Consider the following 20,318-nt stretch of genomic DNA (forward strand, 5'->3'; position numbering starts at 1 on the left):
CACGTGTTACATACTGATGTCACTATATTACGGAAGTAAACAAAGGATTCCAATTAAGGTGTTTCAGGCAGGGGGAGGGTTTTAGCCTACATATCATTGAAATGCACAAAAACCTATACAACACTCTAGGAAAGGGAAAACCCAAGAAAGCATACTAAGGCCCCACATTTATTTGTTCATAATCATGCATGCTTGTTACAACAACAAGGATAACATCATGCAACAATATCTTCTCTGTACCCTCGGATTGTTTTATTTTCGTGGCGTCTCATGATTTCGTAGGGATATTTTCATTTCGAGACAGTAGGCACATTCACACCGCAGTACTTTTCCCACAAAGGTTCATCACAACTTAGTTCATGAGAACTCTTTAGTTTAGTGAAGATCGCGTTCACACCGGAATAAGTCCCTGGGTGAGGATTAGGCAAATGAAGCCGCTGACGTCACTTCTTCTTCTTCTGCTTTGGGTTTACTGGCAGGCCGCAAACCACTTCACGGCGTATACTGCCGCCCAAAGTCCCCGGCCAGAAGTCCCCGGAGTTGGGGACTGGCTGGGACTGCTGGGAGTCCCAGCAGCTTCTACTGAAGCCTTCCGAGTAAATCGCCAGAACGCCGACTGTCCTCATCTCCACCGCTCCCATGTTTTATTTTGTGTTGCCATAAGTTAGTCTCTCTGCGTTTCTACGTTGGGCTAATGCTAATGCTAATAATGCTAATGCGAGGATAACAAAATGGCGGCTTCACAAAAGTTTTTGGGAGTTTCACGGGGCGTGGTTTGCAATCCACCCAGCCAATCAGACATAGGAACCTTTTTCTCCCACGAAAGTCCCAGGGACGGAAAAGGGGGTGAAAAGGTTCTCTTGAACTAATTTTAGTTCCGGCTCTTTTTGGTGTGAATGCAACATTTCGGAACTATATCGGAACTAAAGTGGGAAAAGTACTGCGGTGTGAACGCGCCTAGTGTGTATCAAAGAAGATGAGACTGTTTGTTTGAGGACACCAACAGGAGACAGGATGTATCCTTAGCAGAGAGAAAAAAGAGGCACAGGAAACAGAAACAAAGAAAGAAAATATAGAAAAAAGCAAGCCGTCGCATATCACAGCACATGAAAATGGAGGTGCCAAATCACTCCAAAGTTCAGAGAAGCAAATGTTTTACAAACTACCCGGCTGCGGCAAACATAATCAATAGGATCTTGTTTATAAGAATTACATTTTCCATGCAGTGCCATTTAACCCTCAAAAGAATAGCTTTCATATGCATTAAAGGCACATGCTTTAAAAACTAGTGCCACTATACTGAAAAGGAATCTAACTTCGATACAACCAACGTTAATACTAGGCCGTCTCCGATACCGAACTCCGGTGCTGATAAGGCTCCGGTGAACGGCCGCCCAATCTTTTTAGGACTAAACCCACCAGAATCTACACGCAAGATCAACGTAATCTATTTAGGGGGGCATTTACAGCGTGGCCTCTAACACCAAACTGCCCGTCGTATCCCTATTTTAGGCACTCCAGCCTCGGATGTCCGACCACTAGGATAGCAAAACGGAGTGTATAGTGTAGTAGGTGTTGGTGGCCTGGTAGAACCCCAGAGCAGTATCTAAACTGCCCCTTGAGGGGAAACCCTGTTTCCTTGTGAGACCCCTTGGTAATTAGGGCAGCTTCAGGACCCACAATCCCTAACCCCCAACTTTGATCCCCAGTTATACTAATCAAAACAATGCAAATGTAATATCAAACACAGAGTTAAATATTAATATCACAGCAGTGACATTACCACATCAGCAGAGCATATGTCATATTTCAACATCAATCAAAACCACCTCAACCACAGTAACCAATATGAAACTATAGTTTAACCTTAGCAGGGTTCCTATTCCCCTCAAACAATTTAAAATCCAAATTATCAACTAATGTCAGCCTTTTCCAAGGAAGGGTGTTCTTACCTCACTCTAATGGCGCATTTCCACTACAGTGCGGAGCTCGCTTTAAGCGTGCCGTGCCCGGCCCATTTTTGGTTGCGTTTCCACTTGGCGTAGTTCCGGCTCGCGGGTACTATTTCAGTTTTTCTGGCTCCATAAAATCGAGGTTCTTTCCGGGCCAACAACCAGGCTGAGAGAGACTAGAGAGAGAATCGCTGGCAAGTGGGCTACAACTACAACAAGATGAACATATTTGACCGTGATTTAATTGTAATTCACGTTTAAAAATGATGCCAAAGTAACAACATACTGATACCGGTTAGTAAAAACCATGAATTAATGCTTTGACAAGTCTGCAGACAGACGGCAGGCAAAAAACCTTTTTAAAATGCGTGTTTTCTAAATGGAGATCGGCTAAGCTACCGCAGTATATGCTCCGACCGTCCAAACTCACAACAACGGCCTATACAGACATAAATAAACCAGCGACTGTATTCTCCATGACACAGACAGTCTGTAGTTTGTACTTGTTTAACTTTTGTCTAGTTTCTGAACAGATATGAAGAGCTGTGAGCTCTGAGTGCTAAGAGCTAATGGCTGATGTTGTTTTTCTGTGGTTCTCATTGAAGATGACGTCACGGCTCCGCCTACACTGCGTTACTTACTGCCCCAGCTACTAAACTGTAATGGAAACGCAGCATAAAGTGAGCCAGTCCTAACAAGGCCTAGCCATACCGAGCGAGGCCGAGCGAGGCCCTGTAGTGGAAATGCGCCATAAGACCAAGCAGATACCTTCAGAGACCACGAGAGAGACCAGGAATTGGATCGAAATGTACAAAGTACAAACCGGTTTTATTAAGGTTTTAACAAAAATATAGGATTTACACAAATCCAAAAAACACAAAGTCAAAATACAAAAACAACAGGTTCACAAGTCAAATGTCCTAAAGCCGTCTAAAAGAGCCCAAGCCCAGGCCCAGGGCCCAAAAACTTCCCCCAAGCTCTCAAGCTCTCAAGCCTCCAAGCCTTCAAGCCTCAAAAAGCCTAAAAAGCCCCCCTTTCTCTTCACACATCATCTTTTATAGTCTCTTGCCTCCTCCCTCTCTGCATCAGGTGGGTTCCCCTTTTCTATCTTTGAGGGGAAAGGAGGTCACATATGTTCAACTTTTACTTAATGAACAATTACAAATGTAAAGACTTATAGTAATAATATGCAATTTTAAGAAGAGGGAATATTAACATTTTTCATGAAAGCAGAACACATTGTCAATGTCATGTTTAGAATCAAGTTTAAACATTTAATTTCAAATATGCAAACTTTATACTTTAATTTATTAACAGAGACTTCATTTATTAACAGAGACAATAAGGACAGCTTGTCTCTACGATTCGCTGGCCCTGGAAGTTGATTTGAATCTTTGCGTAGGCCGCCTGCATCCTGTGCTTCATTGTCTTCATACCGGCTGTAACCGCTCTCAAGTTGTCAAAAACCACAAGGACCTTCTCAGAATTGTGGTTGGAACTTTTACGCTTTTATTGCACCATCTAGAATGCGTAGTGCGCATAGGTCAAAAGTTCAGAATGTTCTATCTAGTTTCACATGCCTGGTTTCACATGTCTGAAAAGACACATACATCCTTTCCATTTACAGAGAATTTAGCATCTTTGTATCAATGGTAAGCTCAATAGAGGTAGGTGAGGTAAGTGTGAAGTGGCCGTGTCAGGTCTGACACGGCCACTTCAACAGCAGAACTGTCAACAATACACTTTGAAGTTTTTTTTAAAACTCTACATATATGAAAAAACATGATGCTATGCACTGCCCAAATGTGTGTGTGTGTGTGTGTGTGTGTGTGTGTGTGTGTGTGTGTGTGTGTGTGTGTGTGTGTGTGTGTGTGTGTGTGTGTGTGTGTGTGTGTGTGTGTGTGTGTGTGTGTGTGTGTGTGTGTGTGTGTGTGTGTGTGTGTGTGTGTGTGTGTGTGTGTGTGTGTGTGTGTGTGTGTGTGTGTTGTGTGTGTGTGTGTGTTTTGAGAGCTAATGATGTGTGGAGCATTGCTCTGTGTCTCTCTTTCAGCAGCAGATGTTGGCCTATTATCCGAGATTTTTTTGTTCTTCTACATTGTCGCTTGGTGTGTGCAGGGAATAACAATCACAGTAAAACTTCTAATCAGATTCGTACGGTGGCCCTGAGAGGCCAGGGTGCTGCAAATAAAAGAACGCTGCAAATAAAAAAACCGCTGCAAATAAAAAGAAACAGAAACGCCGCGCAAATAAAAACGCCGCGATGCAAATAAAAAAGCCACAACGGAAGTGAATTACCGGGGACTATTATTGCTGATGCACATGCGGTTTTTTATGCGAGAGAAGAAGAAGGCTGGGGGATCTCCAGGAAACATCTCATGGGTAAGTTTATAATGTTAAAGTTACACAGGATGTAGATAATATCTGTCGCTGCCGTATTTATGACTTTAAATGACGTTATTTTGTGTGTGGGAGCAGATTATGTGTGTAGTGTATAATGTTAGTAGAACATAGCTACTTTTATCTGCTAACGTTAGCTGTTTTCTAACCAAACGGATCTGAGCCGAACGGGACTAAGACACACAAAGTAAGTTGAATATGCCTTTATTCAACAGACGAGCTCGGGTCCTCTCCTCAACATGCTCTGAATGAACAACTTTTACTGAATTAGAGCTTGGCAAATTAACGCGTTATTAGCGCAGGATACACGATTACAACTTTTAATCGTTGCCCAGCCCTATATTGAATACTTACAAGTATAGATCTTTACTAACATCCTGTAGTCATCTAAATGTGCCTGTCTAGAGATAAATGAGGGTCTCTTATCCTGCGTAGAGATAGAGAAGGGTCTCTATCCTATCCAAGACGTGCTTCCTTTGGCTGGCTTTAAATCTTTCTTTTTTCTTTTTTAATGTATTTTGACATTGTAGATGGATGCATGGTTCAGATATTAAGTGATTGTAGCTGATATCTGCTGTTAAATTAGTGTCAGCTGTTTGCAGGTAACATTACCTGCTGCAATAGCTTACCAAGTAGCTGTTCCTTCATTGCAAATGAATAACATTCACATTGCTCCTTTTCCACAGGCAATGTATTGTCCATATTGTGGGATTGGTGGGTGTTTTGGGAGGTTTTGCGGTTCCTGTGGCAGCAACATTGAATGTTTGGCTCCCTTTCTCGAAGATGGTAAGCTCCTCCTTAAAAGTCAAGAATTTCACCAGTACAGTGATAATGTCTTATTTGTATATGATTTGTTGCCATTTTAATATATGCTATACACATATTATTGTCAGTCATGGCAATTTCAACATGATTTAGAACTACTGATTAAAAAAATGCCAACAAGTAAAAAAAATCAGGTGAAATAGTTGACCAATTATGTGCTCCTTCATGTGCTGAGGGTTGAGCCTTCTGATGCGTTTATGTACAAATACAGGCATTAAAAGGGTACCTTTTTGTTCGCTACCTCTAGATTGATATGTATTTTTATCCTTAGCAATTATGTAAGTATCCCAATATTTTGTCCTTTGCCTGTTTATTTCTCTTATTTGTTGCTCCTCATGTCTGGAATTGTTCACGCATTGAACATACACTTATGCATCAAACAGTTCATGTATTTTCCTCATTACTGATACATTTTCATTTTTTTCTTAATAGGTTTTTTGTTATTAAGTTTCATTCCTAATGACACTGTTGTCTTTTCCCTTCAGTCACAGAATCTAATGAAGGAATCGAGGCAGGCCTCATCCACAAGTACTTCACGGAGGGACACGCTTATGAAGTGATACTTGATTTTCTAGAAAAAAAACACAACATTTTTCTTAGTCTGAGGACCTTAAAGAGGAGTCTACAGAATGCTGGCTTAACAAGAAGGACAGACTACACTCCCATTGGCACTGTACACCAAACTGTTGCACATGAACTGAGAGGCTCGGGTCGGCTGTTGGGTTACAGAGCTATGTGGCAGACATTGCAACAAAAGTATCACCTGACAGTAAAAAGGGAGGATGTTAGACAGATGATTTCCAGACTGGATCCATCTGGTGTTCAACTTCGTACCAGGCGAAGGTTTGTCCGAAGAGGATACGTCACAGCAGGACCAAACCAAGTGTGGCACGCTGATGGATATGATAAACTTAAACCCTTTGGTATTGCCATCAGTGGCTGCATCGACGGCTTTTCAAGGAAAGTTATGTGGCTCAGGAGTGGCAGCACTAACAACGATCCGGGCATCATTGCGCAGTATTACCTGCAGTGTGTATCGGAGTTTGGACTACTTCCAGCCCGCCTTCGCACTGACTGTGGAACTGAAAATGGCACTATGGCAGCCATTAACTGCACATTACGATCTCAACACACAGATGATTTTGCAGGAGCCCTCAGTCACATGTATGGTACCTCAACTGCAAACCAGCGCATCGAGAGTTGGTGGTCTTTCTTCAGAAAGCAAAGGTATAGCCTTTTAAGGTCAGGTCCAAGAATGTGTGTGTGTGTGTGTGTGTGTGTGTGTGTGTGTGTGTGTGTGTGTGTGTGTGTGTGTGTGTGTGTGTGTGTGTGTGTGGTGTGTGTGTGTGTGTGTGTGTGTGTGTGTGTGTGTGTGTGTGTGTGTGTGTGTGTGTGTGTGTGTGTGTGTGTGTGTGTGTGTGTGTGTGTGTGTGTGTGTGTGTGTGTGTGTGTGTGTGTGTGTGTGTGTGTGTGTGTGTGTGTGTGTGTGTGTGTGTGTGTGTGTGTGTGTGTGTGTGTGTATATAGTACAGAGGTGCCCAAATACTTTAAATCTATCTGGATGAAAAAAATTGTGAAATTACATTAGAGCTATACACTAACATTTTCCCAAGGGAGTTTATGTGCTCCCAAATGAAATAATTTAGGAGCGCACCAAGAAATGTACAACATTTCTAGAAATATTGTGACTTTTTACTTGACGTTGTCTTTTTTTTCATGAAATACAAAAGTTTTGAATTCCACCATTAGGACTCAGTTCTGGATCGAGCTCTTCAGTGACCTTAGAGAGAGGCACCTCTTCAATGGGAGCCATGAGCACAAGTGTCTGCTGCGATATGTGTTTTTGGGCATCATACAAAAAGACCTCGATGAGTACAGACAGCTGTGGAACCACCACACCATCCGGCCTGTTCGCCTGTCTCAGTGTCCATCAGGCAAACCTGATGCCATGTACCACCTGCCTCACAGGTTTGTATTGAAATTGTTTGGTAATATTACTTTAAAAATATATCTGACTTCATATCATTTGGTGTATCAGCCCAATATGACAAGTTTGTCACTTGATAAATAACGTGATTCATTTAGTCTGAAAACTCATTATTTAAAAATGATTTCAAGTCTTAAACGACTAAAAATGGATTCCAACACAAAACCTAAATCACAAAATGTCCAAAGCTATTCTGTCGATTTATCTTACTCAATTCCAAAAAGTACCTTGTGTTAGAAAGTGAGTAGAATGACCATATGTGACTGAAAGAGCTGCTGTCAACCTGACATTAACTTCTCAAGTCAAAGCTCTTTGTTAGGAATTAATTAACGAAGAACTGACTCAATGGAGTCTTAGTTATAATGCTTATCTAGCATGTTTGGGGGGTTAAATTATCCATTTGTAATCACTTGACTCATTATGTTTTCAATGTATGACTGGTCTTAGGTTTGGCGGAAGGGAGTGTGGATTTCCAGTGTCCTGGGAAGCCCTACACCACTTTGATGGCATCATGCAAGCATCATCTCAGTACAATTTGTGTGGTGATGAGAATCTGGAGATGCATTTTGTGGACTTGCAAAGAAGGAGTGGGTTGGCTCCACCAGGGAACTGGACAGCTGCTGTTCAGAATTACATTTCCATGAAAAACATGTCTGGAGTGTAGAACACATTGCCCCACCAGACCCCCAGAACTTTTTGTGAGTACAAGTTGATGAATCAACAATAACATTCATTGCATCAGTCACATATGCTACTGTTATTTCTGTTTTCACAGTGGGTCTGAGAATAAAATCTTGTGAACCAGCTACAGCCGTGTCATCTTTGTAGCGAGTGTGTAACATATATGCTATACGTAGAAAAACAAGTCCTTACGTTAAAATGAAACACTTTTAAACCATTTAATGAAGAGTCATTCAGCTTTACTCTTTCACAAAGTCCATGTAAAAACATGATAACATGGCCAAAACAAAATTGGCACATTTGCACGACAAGGTGCCTTTTGCAGTCTTTATTTACTGTTTATGTAAATATTTGTAAAACATCTTAACACATGTTCTGAACTCTTGATTTAACCACGGTCTACCTTACCTACCTAACGAGAATACAATAACAATACAAATGTGTGGTGTTGTTCACATGTTAGATATGAAATAGGACAAATCTGCCATGAAAAATACTTACATCTCTCTTACATCACAACATTAAAACAATGGACTGTGTACTGTGTGTGGCAACATTAACTTTAACACAAGTTATTTAATTGTTTAAATGCACCCAAAGCCGGGGGAATTATTAATGCCAAAGTTCATGTTGGCTTTGAAGGCACCATAAGTGTCCAAAAGAGGAAGCTTTAAAATGTTGGCACAGGTATTTGCCATTGGGAATGTTGACGTTGTAGAACATAGGAACTGAAGGCGTGGCAGAGGACTCATACCAGCAGGAGGCACACATGGCACACCTGTAGCGAACATTAACACCTCCTCCAAGGTCACTGAGCTGTCATTTTCTAAAAAGTAGAGAACATTGGAATCAATTGACAGTAAATACTATCTACATCAACACCGGAACTTTTTATAATCTGTGTGTATACAAATCAGACAAGAGCAAATTGACTAACCTTCACAATCGAGAAGATAGTCTGCCCAGTAACTCATAGCGTTCTCTTCCTGAGCCCTTCTGTTGCTTCCCTGTTGACTAAATTCAGGCTGGAACAGATTTTCCATCTCTGCAGCAGACAGCTTCACATCGGCATGACAGAGAGCAGGGGTCAGGACCGTCGGATGCTGCTGCAGAGCTGTCAGAAATTGCAAACTTTCAAGTCCAGCCTTGAATCTAAAATACAATTAAAAGATGCATGCAAAGATACATGTGCATCATGTAGAAGTAAGTAAGCAAGAAACTGGGACAACAGCAACACGTTTTTCATAATTATTTTAGCAATAACAATGAAATACAAAGACCTACCTTTCGATTGCAGTGTTGTTCCTGTGGATTATGTACCACTTCAGGTAATCCTCTACAATCGTTTTCTTTTCTTCACATGACCTGACATGTCTGAAGCACCCAGCAGTCTGCAACATGGCACTGTTCCGTATCATTAAGTCCTGAAGGATCTCCACTGAGGGTGAATTCTGAATCTAAAAGAAGAGATAACAGAGTCCCATACATTTCAAAATATGACACGTAATTATAAAAAATGGTAATGCCAGAAGTATATCTTGAAAGAATGGTTTAAGTGGACAAAACTCTCTCTTTACCTATTCTAGAATGTCACACCCTTCTCATACCTCTTGTAGGACTCTCCCTATCTCCTCATCTGTAATGTCTCCAACAGATGCCTTGAAACTGCTCTGCCCTGAGATGTAGCTGACCAGATCCTCTGACAGAACATTAGGACCAGGTCCACCATGCACAATGGACACCGCAATCATCTTCCCTGCTAAATAATACTCATCTTGGATAGCTGTCCAAGATAATGCAGAATAAAGAAATATTAAATCAGTTTCCACATTTGAAAACACTGCAAGGTTGAAATATGGGTTCTTTTAAAACATTATAGACAAAACAGAACCTGTTGAATTGTAGACCAGGTAGCGGCTCTCCACAGGTCCATCAAATATGGGCCGTTTGTTCAGCTCTTTCATGAGAAGGGAGAGGAATTCTCTCTTGGGGCCACCTGTATCGAGACCTTCCTCAAACCTCCCTTTCATCGTCAGAGAATTTCACCAGGATGTCTTTCTTTTCTGAGAATGTTGCCCTTTTGAATCCTCTGACTGCTCCATCCCAGATGTTCGAGCGACAGATGTTAAATCTGCTGACAGCTCGATGGTCAATCTCTAGGGCCAGGTTTGCAGTTATCTCAGAAAGTGATTGCTGGTCCACCCTGTCATCAGATACATTATGACCATGTTAAATGGTACACCATAGCACACATTTTTGATCAGGAAAAATAACAACCACAGTTGAAGTAAGGGTAACTTTTCTCTTACTTTGTATCCTCTGGAATGTCATGACTGCACTCAACACTGTCTGAGTCATCCTTATCCTCTATCACAATAGGCGCATACAGCTGAGTATATTTGCTGAGAAATTGACATACACAAGTTTACATTGTTGATGTTTTCATATAAAACATACTTGAATTGTAGAAAGGAAAGTATAATACCTATAGCACGCAGTTTCCAGCACACCTCCTGATGTTCCTGGGCCCTCTTGTGAGTCAGAAAGTAAGACCTGAATCACAAACCATAACAGGGATAGGACAGGTAAGTTGAAGTATTTTAAATCATGGCTGTCAGAGGGCTGATTTAGAAAGAAAAAGACTATTCTAATGTACACAAACGTGGATCCTGGGTCAGTGTGACACATTATTTCATGTAGTTTAAGACATTAATTGAGTGACAATATTTTCAGACAAGGCTAAATGTGAACAATAGACAATGTTAAGAGCCACAATTACCGGAGCTGCTGAATCAGTGCCTGACTCTCCATCTGCAGGTTCCCATATCTGGAAGTAAAAAACAATATATCAGTGTGACACTTCAAATTGACAGAACTAGAGCTTAACACATTTGAACATAAATATTGAATTATATTATTCTGACTGATAGTGTATGTGATTTGCGAGAGGGGCAATGATCCTTCTTACATTATCACTTTCAGTGAAAAACATACAAATTATTATGGTATGATTTTGCAGCGATCTGCACTAAATAAAGTTGTTTTCTTAAGTTTGTAAAATATGTGTAGGCCAGGACGCTGCAACAATTACCGCAATTTAAAAATGCTATTTTGGGACATGTTTCATCGTAAAAATATGCCGTCTATGTGAAATCTAGAAACATTTTCACTTCCAGATAGAATTTACAATATAAGCGATCTAAGATACAACAAATGTAGTACTCACTAATGTATCAGCTGCATTGAATTCTGCAGAAGTTGGACTCATGATGATCACCTCTGAATCCGATGAGTTGGATTCAGAGCTGGTTTCCTGAGCTGTGAAATACAAGAACAGGTATAAGAGGATTTTAGACTACTCAGAACAACAGAGTGCTTCCTTGACAAACAAATACATTAAAAAAGCTCTTCTTGGTTGGCAATTCATTTCACAATTACGTACAAGATGTAAAGAAATCTTCAGCTGTACAAATGTACAGTGTGATACGTTGGTAGGCCTTCCCCACTACCTCTTTGTACTTGTTTAGAGTGAAGGGTACTTCTGTTCCTGGTATATTGGTTATCTTTGTACCGTCAGGGTAGAGCAGTACGTAGGGACCGCCATGTAAATTTCTGGTCGAAGGTCTTCATTTTTTGCTCAGCAGCTCTCTGCAATTCGTCCGCATCTGACTCTGGGCGTATCAAAAGGGGAAGTACTGTTCCTCTTACAGTCTTCAGTACACAACTTTCAGCCTCATAAGGCCTACTGAAATCTACAGAGAAACAATGAAATAGGCGAATGTTCAACTAGTTCAGTGACACTATAAATACATGACAGAATGGACTGTCGGCAAATTATTAGTATATCTCAGCAAAAAAAATGTACCTTCACAACCTTCAGGTTGTCTTTTGATGGTGTTTTTTTTTTCTTAAAACCTGCTCGTCTCTCCTCCTCTTTTACACTCCGGAATGTCCGAAATAACTCCAGTGTGTTTTTTCCTGTAGCCTCTGCTTGAAATAAGAGTCCAATCAATCGTCAATGACAAAGAACAGAGAGACATACAGTGTTCTCACCCATACTCATAATATAGTGTACATTGCCTAAGCCTAATTCAAAAAATAAAAAAATTAAAATTACCTCCACTTGTGCCTGTTTTATCAACATCACACAGGAATTTGATGTCCTTGCCACATGAACAGCAAAAGGCTGATTTAGAAGCCTGCTGCTGCTGTCCACAAAAAGGACAATACATATGACCTGCAACAAAACAAATAAAGTATCATTAGGTTGCTTTGCGCTTCAATTGCATGAACATCTATCTATCTATATATCTATAAATCAAGGTGTGTGTGTGTGTGTGTGTGTGTGTGTGTGTGTGTGTGTGTGTGTGTGTGTGTGTGTGTGTGTGTGTGTGTGTGTGTGTGTGTGTGTGTGTGTGTGTGTGTGTGTGTGTGTGTGTGTGTGTGTGTGTGTGTGTGTGTGTGTGGTGTGTGTGTGTGTGTGTGTGTGTGTGTGTGGTGTGTGTGTGTGTGTGTGTGGCTCGCATATCTCTCTGACATGTTTGTCAGATCGACCTAAGCTTTCGGATATGGCTTGCGGATTGCACGATGATGTGCATCCTTCATTTAGAATTTTTGGGATTAATTTTCCCTAAACCTTATTTTTTGACGAATCTACGCGCTCCGATCGGGTACGCGAGCAGCAATTATGGGAGCCAAACAATCGGTCCGCTTAGTACGGGCACAAGCTCTGAACGGCCATGCCCCGAACGGGCACTGCACTAGTTTTTAAATAACACTAACACATTTGGAAAGACTAATCAGTACTACTTTCAACACTGGCTTAATACAAGGAATATCCCAACATGGATTGCAAGTGTGTCTTATAATCACGACATTCCCACTGACAAGGGCAAGACAAGCCTCAGGCAGTTAAACACGCAAGAATACTGTGTGTGTGTGTGTGTGTGTGTGTGTGTGTGTGTGGTGTGTGTGTGTGTGTGTGTGTGTGTGTGTAGTCTAGATTTAAAACGGTTCAAGCTTGCATCGCGGCGTTTTTGTTTGCGCGGCGTTTCTGTTTCTTTTTATTTGCAGCGTTCTTTTATTTGCAGCACCCTGGCCTCTCAGGGCCACCGTAGAGAGCAGATATAAAAAGGTTTTCTCTTTGAAAGTCAACACATAACGGCCGTTCCGATGCATTACATATTACAGATCTGCCGTAGTTCTTTATTTATAGAGCCCTGATGAGAAGACCTTTGTAAAAACTGAAGAAATGCCGCCGAAACTGAATACTTGACGTGGATCATAAATATATCAACAATTAAACAACATCTTCAATTTCTCTTCACACAATACGTCTCCTTGCAGTATCAACACTAATTCGGCTGACTTTTACATTTGATCTAATTCATAGATAGGTTATATTTACACCATAACGGTGCACAGCTGGTATAAAAGGACCTGTACTTTTTAAAGATATTACTGATTTTCTTTGAATGTAAATACTGAGTCTGAAATAGTATAGCAATATTAGGGCTGTGCAATTTAATCGATCCTGCGATATATATCGATATTTAGTTTTCCGAGAAAGTATCGATATTTCAGCCGCGGGTATCGATACATTAAGTCTGATAACTGTGTTTGTTATCCTCGCGTCCAGGAGAGAAGCTTTAAAAAGGAGACTAATTGAGTCTCTGAGAAGGTTCAAATGTATACTTTAATTAATAAAAAGCGTGGTAATGTTACAAGCAGAAGATGGTTCAGTCAGAAAGCTGTGTTCTGGCTCCGGTGAGCGAAGGGAAGCGAGCGAGCTCCACCTTTCCAGCTGTTAAATATCCTCTGTGGGCCGGTTGGCGCTGCTGGGGGCCGGCCCTCCACATCTCCAATGTTCGTTGTTGCGCATTACAGAGGATTCAGACATTGTACATTAAATATATAACTAAACACGCCTTTTCTCCTCCTTATCTCTTTCATGACTTTTAATTTAATACATTTTAAACGCTGTAATCAATACTCCAAAAATACCTCACGGCTGGTATCATTTCCGGAAGTTCCGAATGTTGTCTCATGCTACCCACGTCTGTAAACAAACGTATTAAAATACACTGTACCTTCATTTAATATTCAGCAATAATAATATCTCGACGTCTATAGTTGTAGTGTTGAAATCAGTCGGTTTCGGTGTGCAACACTCCGTGTCATATCGCTACTAAATTCACCTCTATAGTAAATGGTATATTAGCCACATGCTAAATGCTAACCGGAGATGAAGGATTTTCAGAATAAAAGCTTAACAACTGGTTGTGCACAAGAACTTCTGATTTTTCAGTATAAAACAGCATTTAAACTGACGGTATGTTTATGGTACTTTATGCCATCAAAACATTTATTTTAATTTCTAACAAGTCCCATTCAAATCCCCCGTGTTCCGCCACCTGCTGCACCTTTTAATTCTCCATTGTCCATTGGGACACTGCACTTTATGTACTTACGTTTCAAAGGCTTGTAAGCTAAAGTTTGCACTGTTTAAATAAAAATGAAACTAATTTTCTCACCACATCTTTTGATTCATTTTGTCCAGCATTTGCAAGCTGTAGACTCTCTGTTCGAGCCATATATTGTATAATTGATGCTTTCAGTTTTCAGTTGAATTAATTCAATCCAAGTCAATGGAACACTCACAAGATGTCACCAAAATCACACTGTCCCTTTTAAAATCTTTCAGAAAATGATATAAGTGTATCGGATTATATCGAATCGTATCGAATCGTATCGTTGGCTGAATATCGTGATATATATCGTATCGTTGGCTGAATATCGTGTATCGTGAGATTAGTGTATCGCTACAGCCCTAAGCAATATGCTTAAAATTATGTGAAAGCATGAATACAACTACACAACTTCAGATGTTGTACAGACATAAGTGTCCTACACTAATAATACAAAGTTATTATGGCTGTGTGTACCTTGTGTGCACCGCCTAGTGGTTAAAGCACGTTATTCGCCAAGTGAGGTTCTTACCCTCATTACCTCTGCCCGCCCTACCACCTGTCCTCTGGACCCTATCCCTTTAAACCTCCTTCAGACTATCGCTCCTGATATTCTACCGTTTCTCACCCATTTCATCAACACTTCTCTAACTTCTGGTCACTTTCCAAACAGTCTCAAGGAGGCAAGAGTAAACCCTCTCCTAAAGAAACCCACTCTCAACCCGTCTGATGTTATAAACTACAGGCCTGTCTCTCTACTCCCGTTCCTGTCTAAAACACTTAAACAACTCTCCTGTTATCTCCATCAGTACAACCTTCTGGATCTGCACCAGTCTGGTTTCAAGGCAGGTCACTCGACAGAAACTGCTCTCATTGCTGTCACTGAGGAACTGCACACTGCCAAAGCAGCATCCCTCTCCTCTGTCATCATCCTTTTGGACCTGTCTGCTGCATTCGACACGGTGAACCATCAGATCCTCCTTCGCACTCTCCAAGAACTTGGAGTTTCAGGCTCTGCACTTTCCCTCCTCACCTCATACCTCAAAGACCGTACCTACAGGGTAACTTGGAGAGGGTCCGAGTCCGACCCTTGTCAATTAACTACAGGGGTCCCTCAGGGCTCTGTTCTTGGTCCCCTCCTCTTCTCCCTGTACACAAACTCGCTCGGATCTGTCATTAGCCCGCATGGTTTTTCATACCACTGCTACGCTGACGACACCCAATTAATTCTGTCCTTTCCCCGCTCAGAGACCCAGGTCGTCGCACACATCTCTGCTTGTCTAGCTGACATCTCTCAGTGGATGTCCGCTCATCACCTCTAGCTCAACCTTGACAATACTGAACTGCTTTTCCTTCTGGGAAAAGATTGTCCCACTCTTGACCTGACTATCAACATCGGCACCTCTGTTGTTTCCCCGACTCAGACTGCAAGGAATCTGGGTGTGATCCTAGATAACAACCTGTCCTTCACTGCAAACATCGCTGCTACAACCCGTTGCTGCAGATACACGCTTTACAACATTATGAAGATACGTCCCCAGCTGACCCAGAAAGCGACGCAGCTTCTGGTCCAGGCTCTCGTCATCTCACGCCTAGACTACTGCAACTCCCTCCTGGCTGGTCTACCTGCATGTGCCATCCGACCTCTGCAGCTCATCCAGAATGCAGCGGCTCGTCTGGTCTTCAACCTTCCTAAATTTTCCCACACCACTCCGCTCCTCCGCTCCCTTCACTGGCTTCCGGTAACTGCTAGAATTCACTTCAAGACACTGGTACTTGCATACCATGCTGCGAATGGATCTGGCCCTTCCTACATCCAGGACATGGTTAAACTGTACACCCCAGCGCGTGCACTACGCTCTGCGTCAGCCAAACAACTCGCTGCACCCTCGCTGCGAGGGGGACCCAAGTTCCCATCAGCAAAAACACGTGGGTTTGCTATCCTGGCTCCAAAAGGGTGGAATCAGCTCCCCATTGACATCAGGACAGCAGAAAGCCTGCACATCTTCCGGCGCAGACTGAAAAATCATCTCTTTCGACTCCACCTCGAGCGATATAATTACTAACAAAGAACTGCTAACAGAGCACTTATATACTAAGAAAGGACTGGCTTATCTATAGCCAGTTGAGTAGCACTTGAAACCTATGAAACCTGATGTACTTATATGATTCTGTTTTCTTCAAGGTTGTGTCTTCCTGGTCGAATGTACTTATTGTAAGTCGCTTTGGATAAAAGCGTCAGCTAAATGCAATGTAATGTATTGAATTATTGTTTTTATGGGTTATATTTGATTAAAAAAATATTAAGAGTACATACTTTCATAAGGGGAAAGTAGAAGGTCTGTGATAGAAATATAGAATATAACAAATCAAGAAGATACTATAAGTGATCTCTACAATAAAACAGTTTAGTGCAGGATGTACAAATATATTAATAGGAGGAGGTGCAAAACAGAAAAACGAATTAACCTGTATTTAAACATTAAATAACAGATTAAGGTCTTCTTTCAAATAAGAAAACAACTTTGGGGGTATCTATCTACAGATAAATATTAAGCCTGACAAAGTACTTAACGTCTAATATATTGCTTTCCTGCAATGTTAACTATGTTGAAGCACTTATTTTAACTGATATTATACACATTAATTATACTCTTATGTATGTTGATAGAATAAGAAATGTGCAGAATATGACAGTTTAATGGTGGAGGTACACACATATTGATAGATGTCTTGTAATGCACTGTTGAGGAACCTGTGACCCAAGTTTTTCATTCATTGCATAACTACACCGTAGTTGTGTATATGATATGTCAATAAACCTTTAAAATCTTGAAAGGGATGTGCAAAATAGCCATAATATACAGTCTTTAATGAACTATTAGTAGAGAATAACGAGTAATGAATATACTTTATTACTCGTTTCCATTCATGTCAATTGCAGATACATGTTTAGTCTTCTCAAGCACCAACTATCAAATATCTCTCCTGATTGTTGGCACTTGACAATCACCTTACCTGAATTTTACTCAGGTGTAACTAAAGTCTGATTTAAGGGTTGTTTATATTTCACATAATTAATCAGAATCTGCAAAGTAACTCAAATAAATGTAGTGGAGTAAAAATACCAGGTTAACCTCTGAACTGTAGTGGAGTAGAATTACAAGGTAACAATGAGCTGTCATGTGGGTATATATGAATGCTGCGCATTATGGACACAAGCGATTTTTACCCATTTCATAACACCAATGTGTTTAATACTGGCAACTTCTAATTGTGGGGAAAACGTTCAGTAGAGACGTCCCATAGAACATTTTGCGAAACACAATAGCCAGCATGTGTAGTTCTGGGGGGGCGTTCGATTCCAGTTTTGGATAGTCTGGCGTGGTTTCGTTCCATTTCAAACAGCTGTTTGACACTCGGCGTAACCTTGGCGCACTGCCACTCCAACATCCAATCTCAGAGTTTGTAGATTAATCACGGGGACTGTAGTCCTAAACGATAGCTGGGGATTATGGGTATTGTAGTGTCTTCGGCCATCCTAAACTCAGAAATGTTGACAATCGCAATGATGCTCGAAATGTCCCTTGTAGGCCTACGTCTGTTTCCGGTTATTTTTATTTTGAAATTTAGTTCCTGACGGACGCCAAAAAAGCCCGAGATTATGGAATTAAACCAATAAATAAAAGCAAGGATAATTGTGTGTTATTGGTGAGTAAATAACAGTGTGTTATTTTTGAAAAGTATAAGAAATTAGAAGGAAACAAATATTTAAAAAATACAGATTTCAGTATTCTGAGCCTTTGAGCCCCATTTATTGTCCTCACAGACGGCAACAAAAGTCCGAAATTATACGATTTAAAATAAAAGCAATAATTGTGGCTTGATATTGAGTAAGAACATGTTTTTATGAACCACACAGCTTCCGGTCTTCCACGACCCGACCGGAGAAAAAGACGTGCTGCAGGCACGAAACACATTACCAGTAGAAATACATTTCTTTTAAAATCGTGCTGTGCAACACGAAAAAAAGGGGAAAATCGTGTTTGTGAATACGAATCTGTTACAGCCGCTGTTTTCCTTGTGCTATTAATTCTGTTTGTGTGTGCATATGTAAATGAGCTGTGCAGTTCCTCTGCTGTCATTGGCCGTCCCGTCCTCGCAACATCCGCGGTGATTGGACGGACGTCATCCAATCCCGCCCGCTTCTGCCACGTCATCCGGGGGAGGAGTACAAAGGCCGGGCATGGACATCATTCTGGAGGCTCTGTATTGTGGGACAGACGCCTCAAGCCTCTCATTGTGATACTGCCATCTTCTGTGATTCCTTAGACTGCCTAGTAGTGTGTATTCTGTGCTTCGTTAGACTGCTTAGCAGTGTGTTCAGTAGGGTTTCTGTGCGAGCACACTGATTAGCAGTGTGTCATAGTGTTCTGTGTTTAGTATAGGGTTTGTGTGTGTATTGCATAGATCCAGGTTGCTTAGCTCCTGTAGAACATCATTTAGGATTATTGACATTGTGACACAGCTTAGACCCAGGTTAGCTTAGCGCCTGTAGATCAGCATTTGTGGAAGTATTGCTTAGACCCAGGTGATTAGCATCTGTTGATCAGCAACAGCTGTGTTCCCACACCTCATTTTGTTTAGTGTTTTGTTCCACTTTAGAAGTGAGGTACTTTCTTTCTTTTGTATCATATTGTGCAACTCTCTTTTGGAGTTCTCCTTTTGTTAAACCGTAACAGTTTGGTCCGTTGTTGGTCCAGGCTGTTCGTGGATATTATTGTGTTCATTGTTTTGGTTACAAATAAACCACCGGTAACATATACCAATTCCAATCTGGTCGTGTCGTGTCCCTTTGGTCCCCCTAGCCCAATAGGGAACGTAACACGTGGGGGCTCTCGTCCGGGATATTTAAATAAATTCCTGGGGGTTATAGGTATTTTTTTTTGTAGCTGTAAACTTGTAAAACGTGTGGGCGGTACACTCAGGTATGGCATCGTTCGACATAGAGGCGTTCTTGGTCTGGCCGTGCTATGAGCAGCTGGACCCGTTTAAAAAGGACGATTTAATGGAGATAGCGCGGCACTTCAGTCTTGTGGTAAATTGCGGAGCTCCCCGTGTCTGATGTGTTGGCTGAAGACCCATTAGGTCAGAGGCAGGAGGCAGAGTTTACGTTTACGCAGGAAAAGAGTGGTGACAGCGAGGGGGGCGAGTCGTGTAAAGCACCGCTCACGCCACCTCGCAAATGTCCAACCTCCCCTGCTGGCAGTACGGATTCCCAGAGAGGGAGTAAACTCCAAGTCCGCCTCGCCCGGCTTCAGTTAGAGGCAAAAGACAGGGAGCAGGACAAGCAGCACCGGTTTCAATTAGAATTAAGGAAATTAGAAATAGACAAAGAACTGAGAGTGCTGGAAATCGAGAAGGAAGTCCGGGTGCGTCAGCTGGAGCTAGACTCCGAGCTGCGCGCATCCGGTGCTTTTGGCCGTGCCGGAGAAAGCTCTCCAGGTAATTCTCACCCACCTGCCTTCAATGTTGGTAAAAATGTCTCGTTAGTGCCGATTTTCCGGGAGAATTAAGTGGACGCATATTTCGGTGCGTTTGAGCGCATTGCAGCGGCATTGCAGTGGCCGGCTGAGGCCTGGGCTCTGTTAGTGCAGTGAAAACTTCACGGGAGAGCTCAGGAGGCGGTTGCTGCTCTTTCGATAGAGGACAGCCTAAGTTACGACCTGGTAAAGCGTGCCATACTTAGGATGTACGAGCTAGTTCCCGAAGCTTATCGGCAGAAGTTTAGGAATCACAGAAAGGGGGCTAATCAAACACATGTCGAGTATGCCAGGGAGAAGGGGATGTTGCTCACTAAGTGGATTGACTCATGTGACGCTGCAGAGTATTCTGCCTTGAAATAATTAATCCTGATGGAGGAATTTAAGAGGGGATTGCCTGACCGTATTGTGGGGCATATAAATGACCAGAAAGTGCAATCTCTCTCCGCAGCTGCTGTACTGGCAGA

General features: G+C 41.7%; 2 protein-coding genes across 2 annotated transcripts in view; both read left to right on the forward strand.

Annotated features, from left to right (window-relative positions):
* b4galnt4a (beta-1,4-N-acetyl-galactosaminyl transferase 4a) overlaps positions 1-20,318 on the forward strand; it is a 209,051-nt gene that overhangs the window by 152,706 nt on the left and 36,027 nt on the right. The window lies entirely within an intron of this gene.
* Positions 5,822-7,824, forward strand: LOC139433934 (uncharacterized). The gene is made up of 3 exons (XM_071203357.1): positions 5,822-6,401; positions 6,923-7,141; positions 7,608-7,824. The coding sequence occupies exons 1-3, from the start codon at positions 5,908-5,910 to the stop codon at positions 7,822-7,824; spliced, it is 930 nt and encodes a 309-aa protein (XP_071059458.1). The 5' UTR covers positions 5,822-5,907.

The sequence above is a fragment of the Pseudochaenichthys georgianus genome, chromosome 6, assembly GCF_902827115.2.
Source record: "Pseudochaenichthys georgianus chromosome 6, fPseGeo1.2, whole genome shotgun sequence".
Lineage (NCBI taxonomy): Eukaryota > Metazoa > Chordata > Actinopteri > Perciformes > Channichthyidae > Pseudochaenichthys > Pseudochaenichthys georgianus.